This window comes from Aythya fuligula, chromosome 23 (assembly GCF_009819795.1).
Source record: "Aythya fuligula isolate bAytFul2 chromosome 23, bAytFul2.pri, whole genome shotgun sequence".
NCBI classification, from domain to species: Eukaryota; Metazoa; Chordata; class Aves; order Anseriformes; family Anatidae; genus Aythya; species Aythya fuligula.
The window spans coordinates 6,843,443-6,853,229 of NC_045581.1; the positions used below are offsets into that span (position 1 = coordinate 6,843,443).

Below are 9,787 nucleotides of genomic sequence, written 5' to 3' on the forward strand. Positions count from 1 at the left end.
GTTTGAGGTGTCAGGGTGGGCACACCCCGCGCTGGGGGTCCCCGGCCGGGCAGCTGAGCCCCCCCCCCGGCCCCACCGCCCCCCAGCCCCCGCCTGGCCCCGCTGCGGGGGTCGCGGCGCTGGGGCGGCCCCGACCCGGGGCGGTGCCGCTGCCCCCAGGGAAGGGACCGGGTGGAGGGGGGGAGCGATGCACGGGCAGCAGCAGCGAACGTGGGGGCTCCCCGTTCCCCCCTCCCCAAATTCACAGCCCCCCCCCCAACCCCCCCGCGGCCCGGGCAGGCCCCAGCGGTGGTGCTGCCGGCACGCAGCGGGTTAAGCGTCCCCGGCTCCTCGCACTCGAGACGTCACCGTCCCCGGTGGCGTGGGGGGGCCGGGAGCCATGGGGGGCTTTGTGGTGCAGCCGGCGCAGGGCTCGCACGCAGGCGGCGGGCGGCCCCCCCCCGGCACGGCGCTGCGGGAGCACCGCAGGCACCGCACGGCCGCCGCCCGCCCGCGCCGCCACGGTGAGCCGGGGGGGGGGGCCGGGGGGGAGCGGGGCCGGGGGGGGGGCCGAGGGGGGTGGCCGGGAGCAGCCCCCCCCCAGCATCACCCCCCCACCACCACCACCACCACCGGGCTGCCGCGGGAGCCCTGCGGGAAAACGGCCGCAGCGAGGCCCCCGCACCGCTGGGTTGGGGGGGGGGGGCTCGGTCCAGAGGGGTCCTCAAGGCGGGGGGGGGGCTCGGCCCCACCCTGGGGGCTCGCCGGGGGTCCCCCCCGCCGTGGGGCGCCCCGGGGTGAAGCCGCCGGGAACGGCTGCGGATGCGGCGGGGATGGGCGGGGGGCGAAGGGGGGGTGGGAGGGGGGGGCTCGGCGGTGGCACCCGGCTGGGGAAGGGGGGGGGCGAGGGGAAGCGACCCCCGGCACGGCCCCGAACCCAGCCCGCGGGTGGGGACGGCCCCGGTGGCCGGATCCGGAGCATCGCTGCCCCCCCGGTGATGGGCAGAGCACGGGGGGTTTGGGGGGGGGGGCAGGATCAGGCCCTGCCTGGGGCAACCCGGTCAAAGCGGGACGCCCCCCCCCCGGGGCAGGGGGCTCCTGGGGTGCGGGGAAGGGCCGGGAGGGAACCTGGGGCCACCCCGGGTGTGGCCGGGGGCTCCCCGCTGCCCCCAGCCCTGCCCCGCTCTCCATCAGCGCCCCTCGGGGCAGCCCCCCGTGGGGGGTGGGGGTCCGTCCTGGTGGGTTTGGGGTGTGTGTTCCCCTCGGGGCAGCCCCCCAGGAGGGGTCCATCCCGGTGGGTTTGGGACACGCGGTGCCCTCGGGGCAGCCTCGGGGCGAGGGGCAGCCGGCACGGGGGGGGCACCGCGGGGTGTGGGCAGGGGGTGAGGGCACGGCAAAAACCCGGCACTGAGCCCCAAACCTCACGGGGGACATGGGGAGAGCCCACAGGGGCCCAGCCCCGGCGCTGCCACACGTCCCCAACCCCCGGCACGGGGCTGAGGGGCTGCGGCCGTCCCCGTCCCCCCCAGCACCCAGCCCCACGCCAGGCCTCGCGCCCGGTGTCCCCATGGCAGGGGCCGTGGGGACCCGTCCGTGCCCCTCCCCGGGCACCGTGAGGATGTGGCGGTGACAAACCCCGGCCCTCGGCCGCTCTCGGCCTGTCAAGGACAAGCTGGGTGCGGGCAGAGGATGCCGATCACAGAATTTATGCAAATGCCCGAGCAGCGCCAGTGCGAGCCTCCCGCCTGCCCTGGGGGCTGCAGACCCCCCCCAGCCCCACCATACAGGGCCCAGCACCCCCCCAAAAAAACACCCGGAGGGACAAACCCCGGGGTCAGCACCCTGGGGCAGCCCTGGGGGGGCTTTGTGGGCACGGGCAGCGGCTGCCGGGGGGGAAACTGAGGCAGGGGGGGGCAGCGCTGCCCCCAGCGCCCCGCGCAGACCCCTGCCGGCAGCGGGCAGGAGGGGAGGCCGTGGAAAGCTCTCGGCAAGGCCTCGGGTTGCGCTGGAGCACGAGGTCCCAGCAGGCAGAAATTCATTTTCTCCTGAGGAAAATGGGCTTTCTGTCCGTCAGGGCCTGGCATGGATGCTCTACCCCCCTGCTGAGCGCCTACCAGGCCCAGGAGGAGGAGGAGGAGGAGGAGGAGGAGGAGGAGGAAGGCAGAGCCATCAGTGTCGCCGCTGAGGGGCTGCGGTGGGGCTGAGCAGGGGGTGCTGGGCTGGGGGGCCGCAGCCCCATCCCGGGCATGAGGCAGCCACATCCACCCCTCTGCTGTGGTCTCCTCCAGCTCCCCCCTCCCCGGCCGTATTAATTAGACCCAAGCGATTAATTACAACCTGCCGAATCCCAGTGCTGCTTCCCAGAGCCCGCTGACAGCAGGGATCAGAACCCAACCCAAACCCTCCCGCAGCCCCCGTGCCGGGAGCTGGACCCCCAGCGCCAGCCCCCCCTTAGGGCCTGGTACGGCTGCTTTTGCACAGCTGGAGGCTGGGTTTGGGGGGAGCCCCGCACCCTGCACGAGGGCTGGGCCACCCCAGGCACCCGCATGGTGCTGGAACCGGGGGGCTCAGGGGATGGGGGCGGCATCCCGGCACCCGCAGGATTTGGGGTGCAGCTCAGCAGCAGCATAAAGCGCCCCTCGTGCAACGCATGGAAAAGAGCAAACCCAACCAGCAGCACGGGGAAAGTCATCGCTGACATCTCTCGGCTCCCCAAGGCGGGCGATGGCCTGGCCCCAGGGTGCCTGCCCCGCACCCCAGGGTGTCCCCAAGCTGTCCCCGAGCCGTGGGGTCACCGCGAGGGGCGTGGGGGGCTGGGGATGCTCGGCCCGTGCCTGGTGAGCCTGGAGATGTGGTGGAGCGCACCGCACCTCTAGGAAGCGCTGGACGGCTTCCAAAACCACCGGCTGCTGGCAATGAACAAATAACGGAGGCAAATGAGGTGACGGCTGGCGGAGCGGCGTGCGGGGCCGCCGGGAAGGGCCACGCGCCTCCGCCGCCAACCGCCCCCGTGGCTGCCAGCCGGTGTCCCACGGCACCTCCCCGCCTGGTGGGGGCTGCTGGGGGGGTCCTGACCTCGTGCCTCCCCCCGCAGGTCCCTGCCGGCCCATGAAGTGATCCAGGCGCGTGGCACAGCCCCTGCTCCTGCCGTAGCCACCGCACCGGGCACCAAGGTAAGGACCCGGGGCCACGGCCGCGGGGGTGGGCGGGAGGTGCCAATGTGGGTGCCAGGCCCCCAGCCCGGGTCTGTGGGGCAGAAATCCCATCCCATCACGTAGGGACATGGGGTCACCCGCGGTGTCCCCTTGGTCCCGGCGGGCTGGGGGCCGGGCGCCTCGGCGGGGGCGGCGCGGCCAGCGGCACCCACAGGAAGCGCGACGCTTGCGAGCCCGCGCCCCGCTTCCCTCCCCGCCTCGAGAAATAGAAAGCAGAGCGGTGCCGGGACGGCGGCCCCGTTTCCGCAGCCTCGCAGCCGGGAGGGTGCAGTGGGGGCCGGGGGGGGCGCAGGGCCCGGCAGGGTGGGTGCAGGTAGGTGCCGTTGGCGGCGGGGGGCTCGGGGGGTCCGGGGTGTCCAGCGGCCGGTGCCGGTGCTGTTCCACTCTGTTTGTTTCTCTCGCTCAGGTCTGCTGGCCATGGGCAACCTGATAAAGGTATTGGGCAAAGATTTAGAAAACTGTCCTCATTTTTTCCTGGATTTTGAAAGTAAGTCCCGTGAGCAGGGCGGGCGTGGGGAGGGGACCAGGGCCACCGTGGTGGCTGCTCCCCAGAAGATGGGGACGGGCGCAGTGTCCCCGAGCAGCCCTGTGTCCCCACTCGCTCCCCGTGGGTCCTGCGTGGGGACACGTCCCCAGCAAGTGGCAGGGGTGCAGGGGACATCCCAGCAGCAGGACCTGGCCCAAGCGGCCCTATTGCCTGTTGCCATTTCAGCTGGTGGCACCGGGTGGTCGTACGGCACGTCCCCACCACCTCCATGGTGGGGACAGTGCGGGGCTGGGGACAGGAGGGGGGCAGGACGGATCCGTGCTGCCCACCAGGCCGGGGGGTGTTGGTGGCAGCCTGCACCCATGGGAAGGGGCTCGGGGACCCCAACCCAAGGTGGCCCAGGGCTAACTGGACCAGGGGAGCGTGGCCTGGGGTTGCTGCAGGCTGTGTGGGGATGTTACGGGGGTGCCTGGCTCGGTGCAGCTCTGTGGCCCCCCTTCCTGCCTCTCCCCCTCCTTCCTCCAGGGCTAGAGCTCAGAGCAAGACCGAGGGGTGTAAAAATAGTGCAGCAGCAACCACCAGCCCCGGCCCGGCGGGGAGAGGGTGTGTGCAGCTCGCTGCGTCCCCAGCACCGGCACATCCCAAAATAGCCACGGGGACCGGGGGGCTGGGGCCCTGCAGCCACCTCAGACCCAAGGCACGGGACCTGCCCGGCTCCCGGCGGGTCCTTTGGGTGCGTGCAGCCCGCGACCACCCCCAGCCCTCTCCAGCCCCCCCAACCCCAGGGGGATGGGGCTGTGGGTGCTCCCCAGGACCCCCGTTTTTGGGGCCAGCTCCGCAGCCAGAGGGGAGCCACCCGCAGCCACGACCGTGGGACTCGGCACCGCATCGCCCTCCTCGCCGGAGCCCGGCGGCTCTGTCCTCCCTTCGCTCCTTCCTCTCCATCACCCCATCCGCAGCGCCCATCTCCATCGGGGGGAAGAGGCTGCCGCCGGGGCCGGGAGCTCCGCGGGGTCACCGGGAGCGCCTCGAGCCCCCGGTGCTCGCGGGGAGGACGGGGCTCTCGCCGCCGCCGCCGCCCGCAGCCCAGCACCTCTTCCCCGAGCCCCACCTCACCACCATGCTTTTTTCCTCTTGTTTCTTCTCTTGCAGGTTTCACATGGGGAACCTTCTTAAAGTGTTGACTTATAACGAGCTTGACCAAGGCCCTAATTTTTTCCTTGACTTTGAAAGTGAGATGGGATTTTTATTTTCCTTTTCGTTTTACTTACTCTGAGTTCCACATCCACGCCATTTTGAGTTCCCGTCCCCGCCGCCCATCGCATCGCGCCCATCCCAGACGTCCTCCCCCTCCCCACTGTCCCAGGGGCTCCCCGGGGAGGGGGCTGCAGCCGCCGGGGCGGACCCAGGGCCGGGAGCTATCGCTCTGCCCCTCTCCCCCGTAGCCCCCTGCAGCCCTGGGGGCTCGGCCCGGGGCTGGGGGCCGCCGGGGGGGCCCAGGGCACCCGGTGTGCAGGCTGGCAGGGCTCCGGCTGCCCGGGCCCCGCTCAGAGCCCTCCGGGTTTCTCTCCCCGGGGCGCTGCCCTGCAGATGCGCAGCCGACGGAGGCCGAGACGGCGGTGTGGAACCAGGTGAACGCCGTGCTGGAGGAGGCGCAGGGCGTCCTGGCCGAGCTGCAGTCCTACACGGGCGCCGGGCAGGAGATCCGAGAGGTGGGTGCTGCCCCCCTGCCCGCCGCCCGCCCCGCGGCTCGGGGTGACCCCCCCCGCCCTCCCGCAGGCCATCCAGAACCCCGGGGACCTGCGGCTGCAGGAGAGGGCCTGGAGCGCCGTGTGCCCCCTGGTCGCCAAGCTGAAGCGCTTCTACGAGTTCTCCCTGCGGCTCGGTGAGGGCTCTGAGCCCCCGTTCCCCCCCCCTGCACCCCCTCCTGCATCCTGTGCCCCCCCCACAACGAGCAACTCCAGGGGTCCCCGTCCAGGAGGTGCCCTGCCCCGTGCCTCAGTTTCCCCAGCCGGAGCTGGGGCGGTGACCGGTGGTGCTTTGTCCTCAGAGAACGCCCTGCGCAGCCTGCTGGAGGCCCTCACCAGCCCCCCGTACGCCCCCACGCAGCACCTGGAGCGGGAGCAGGCCCTGGCCAAGCAGTTCGCTGAGATCCTGCACTTCACCCTCAGCTTCGACGAGCTCAAGGTACCCCCGTGCCCCCCGTGCCGGTCCCCCGGTGTCCCCACGCCCACCCCCGCAGCACTGCAGCTGATTTTTTGCACGGTGCCAAGATCCGAGGGCTGGGGGGGGGGCACTGCTGCCCCCAGACCACGGGGCTCAGCCCGGGGATGCCAAGACAGCCCCAGCCCCTAACGTGGACCCCCCCCCCCCCCAGATGACCAACCCCGCCATCCAGAACGACTTCAGCTACTACAGAAGGACCATCAGCCGAAATCGCATCAACAACCTGCAGGTGAGAGGCCGGTGCCCCCCCCCCCATCCCCCGGGAGTTGCCTTCCCCAAGCAGGGCTGGGGGTGTCTGGGCTGGGGGCAGCGGGTGCAGCCCCATCTCCCCCCGTCCCCTGCAGCTGGATGCGGAGAGCGAGGTGAACAACGAGATGGCCAACAGGATGTCCCTCTTCTACGCCGAGGCCACCCCCATGCTCAAAACCCTCAGCAACGCCACCACCAAGTTCGTCTCGGAGGTGAGCGGGGCTGGGGGGGCCACAGGGGGGGCAGAAGGCTCAAGGCAGCGGGGCCGAGCCCCCCTCTCCTGCTCCAGCTCCGTGCGGGGACCAGGCTGGGCTGGGGGGCCGGGCTGTGCCCCCCCGGGAGCTGTGAGGGTGACAGCCCCGGGGTCCTGCCTGGTTTCAGAACAAAACTCTCCCGATCGAGGACACGACCGACTGCCTGAGCACCATGGCCTGCGTCTGCAGGGTGATGCTGGAGACCCCGTGAGTACCCCGGGGGCGTTTCGGTTTCGGTGCTGGGGTCCCCGTGTTTCCCCCTCCCCAGGCTCACCCAGCCCCTCCCGTGGTGCAGGGAGTACCGCAGCCGCTTCACCAACACCGAGACCCTCCTCTTCTGCATGCGGGTGATGGTCGGCGTCATCATCCTCTATGACCACGTCCACCCCGTGGGGGCCTTTGCCAAGACCTCCAAAATCGATGTGAGTGGCGTGGGGATCCCAGGGGGTGCCACAGCCACCCTGCTCCTCCCAACGCAGCCGTGATGCCCGCGGGGTCCCTCCTGATGGAGGCCCCCTGGGGACATCCCCGGGCTGCTCGAGGGGAATTAGTCCCCCTGGGGGGGCCGTGGGCACCTCCCCTCACTGCCTCTCTTGCTCGGTGCCAGATGAAGGGGTGCATCAAGGTCCTGAAGGAGCAGCCCTCCACCAGCACCGAGGGGCTCCTGAACGCGCTGAGGTGAGCGGGGGGCCGGGGGACACGGGGCCACGGCTCCGGGGGCTGCAGGGGGAGCGGTTTGGGCCCCCCAAGGTGACCATCGCCATCCCCCAGGTACACCACCCGGCACCTCAACGACGACACCACGTCCAAGCAGGTCCGGGCCCTGCTGCAGTGAGCGCGGTGCCCGCGGCCACCAGCGCACGTCACCGAGTTATCTACGCCCATGACCATAGTGCTCGTCTGTACAGGGGGAGAAGGGACAGAATAAACACACAGAAACGTACAATTAAATCCAAACGGCCCGAGGACACCCCTACGGCCTCCCCCCCTCCCCCCTTCCTGGCCCCCTCCCATATCAGCAGCCGCTTCTGGGCACAGGCTGCGGGTGGCACCGCGGGGGCACAGCGCCCGGGGAGCCCGGGCTGGGGGTGCTGGGGCCGGGCAGGATGCGGCCCGGGGGGGGGCACAGCGATGGGGCTGGGGCTCGTTTTGGGGAGGGGGCTCGGGGCCGGAGTCGCCCCCATCCGTCCCCCCCCATCGTGGGGCGCGGGCATTGCTGCGGCTCGGCCCCACGCGGGCGATGTCCCGAGGAATTCAGTCGCCACTCACCTCTTCTTTTGTACATTTCTTTTATTTTTCTCTCTTTTTTTTTTTGGGTGTGAAATAAAATGGCATTTAACCCGTTCGTGGCCGGAGCGGGGCCGTCTCTGGTGCGTCCCGTCCCGGGCAGGTCCCGTCCCCATCCCCGTCCCCATCCCCGTCCCCGTCCCCCCCCCGTCTCTGCCGGTGCCCCGGGGCCGCCGGGGGGGGGCTGCTCCCCAGGGTCCCCCCCCCCCCCGCTGCCGGGGCTGTCCCCGGGCCAGCAGCCGCTGCCGGCAGGTGGCCCTGTGACACCGCACACAGACACACGGTGCCCCCCCCCCCCCCTCCTCGGACCGGCCCCACCGCGGGGGGGCCCCGGCGGCTTCAGGGCGGGGGATCGGGGGGGATCCCCCCGCGGCCCCCCCCGTGGCACCGGCACCCCCCGCAGGCCGGCCACCGCCTCTGGGGGCTGCTGCAGGAACCCCCCCGGGTGTCCCCCCCCGGGACCCCTCCCCGAGCCCTGCCGATGACAGCGCAGGACCCCCCCCGCCCCCCCGCTGTTGCACAACCTCGGCCAACGGCGCTTTTATTTTTAGGCTCTTGCGACACGGCCCCCCCCCAGCCCAGCCCCCCCAGCCCCGACCCCGCGCCCCCCCCCCCAGTCCCTGCAGGGCAGTGGGGACAGGATCGGGCCCTGCCACCAGCGGGGGCAGCAGGACGGGAGCAGCGAGGGGGAGCGGTGAGGGGGCCAAGGAGCCGTGGGGGTGTCAACCCCGCCCCGGGCTGAGCTGGGCATGGTGCAGCACAGAGCACCCAGGGGTGAAGGAGAGCCGGGAGGTGCTCTCCGTGCCACGGCACCTCCGGGACCCGGTCAGCCCCATGCCTGGCACCGAGCTCTGCTGGTGGCTGGGGACCCCCAAAAAACCCCAAACCCCATCACCCAGGTGCCAGCACCCCCAGGGCCCAGCTCTGCCCCCCCACGAGCCCTCATGCCCAGCGCTGGGCCCGGCCGGGCAGAGGCTGCAGGGGGGAGCCCCGCCACGCCACGCCAGGCCCGCAGGTTTCCTAATCCCGCTGTAATTAATGACCTTATCTTTGGCCAAAGCCATTTAGATTAAGTGGCTGGTGTGATGGGCTGGGTGGCTCCGGCTGCACAGATGGAGGAGCTGCGTTTGTCTGGGGATTAGCGGCGGGCAGATGGAGCGGGGCCGGTCCCTGGTTCCCCAGCCCCAAAGCGGGGGCCTGGCGGCAGCCCGAAACCCAAAACCACACCGACCTCCTCAGCAGGGCCCAGAGCCCAGCATGGAGCTGGAGGCAGCCCCTGCACGGAGCTCGGGCACAGGCCCCGAGCTGAGTCCTCCCCACGGCAGGCAGCGGCCTCGGCCCTGGAGAGCAAAATCGTAGCAGACGCTGGCCCTGGCTCTGCAGGAACACCAACCTGTGCTCAGCTGCCGCTGCACAGACCCAGCGACACCACCGTGGTGCCTGGCTCTGCACAACGCTGGCAGAGAACAGCAAACTCAAAAGTCCCCTCTGGTCTGAGCTGCCAACACACACGTATCAAGTGGCCCCAGGCAGCTGCCCCATTACAGAAATAATCCAGCGCTGGGGAACACGAGCCTGAGGCCAAACCTAATCCCCAGAGAGAGCGCGGCAGCAGCTCTGCCCGCAGCCCCTTCCCTCACGGGCTGAGAGGTCTCTTGCCTTGTGGTGATTCGTGAGCAGCTGAAGGAGAAATCTGTGCTCTCCCACCCCAAAACCTTCCCAGGAGGGACCATCGTGATTGCCCTTGCCAGAAGAATTCCACACGTCCTGGAAAGGGCCCTCGTGGCTTTCACCAGAGCGGCCCCTTGGGGAGCGAGGTGGTGCCGAGGGCGCTCGCGTCCTCCAGGAACAGCGCCGAGACAGCCCCGCGGCACGAGGAATGTGCTGCTCAGCAGCAGGGATTCAAATGCAGGGCCAGTTCCCTCTGCCAAACCACAGTGTAAACCCCTGGGAATTCAGCTCTAACTAGGACAGCCTCATCTGTTGCAAACCCGATGAGATCATTCCCAATTCCTGTTTAACAGGTGCCAGCTCTTTCTGCACCTGCTACGTGCATACGGAGCGCCCGGCCTCTGCCGAGCTGGGAACAT

At 70.8% G+C, this 9,787-nt stretch overlaps 1 protein-coding gene across 3 annotated transcripts; it reads left to right on the forward strand.

Moving 5' to 3' along the window:
* Positions 1-453: 453 nt before the first annotated feature.
* On the forward strand, positions 454-7,480 carry LOC116498061 (protein FAM49A-like). Of its 3 annotated transcripts, none has more exons than XM_032202273.1 (12): positions 454-503; positions 3,074-3,152; positions 3,601-3,681; positions 5,272-5,393; positions 5,461-5,566; positions 5,732-5,868; positions 6,059-6,136; positions 6,252-6,368; positions 6,538-6,617; positions 6,706-6,832; positions 7,018-7,088; positions 7,182-7,480. In XM_032202273.1, the coding sequence occupies exons 3-12, from the start codon at positions 3,612-3,614 to the stop codon at positions 7,243-7,245; spliced, it is 972 nt and encodes a 323-aa protein (XP_032058164.1). In that variant the 5' UTR covers positions 454-503; positions 3,074-3,152; positions 3,601-3,611; the 3' UTR covers positions 7,246-7,480. The 3 variants fall into 3 exon arrangements, with proteins under 3 accessions (XP_032058164.1, XP_032058163.1, XP_032058162.1); XM_032202272.1 differs by lacking the exon at positions 3,601-3,681 and adding an exon at positions 4,834-4,913; XM_032202271.1 differs by lacking the exons at positions 454-503; positions 3,074-3,152 and adding an exon at positions 4,834-4,913 and having other exon boundaries at positions 3,619-3,681.
* Positions 7,481-9,787: the final 2,307 nt, after the last annotated feature.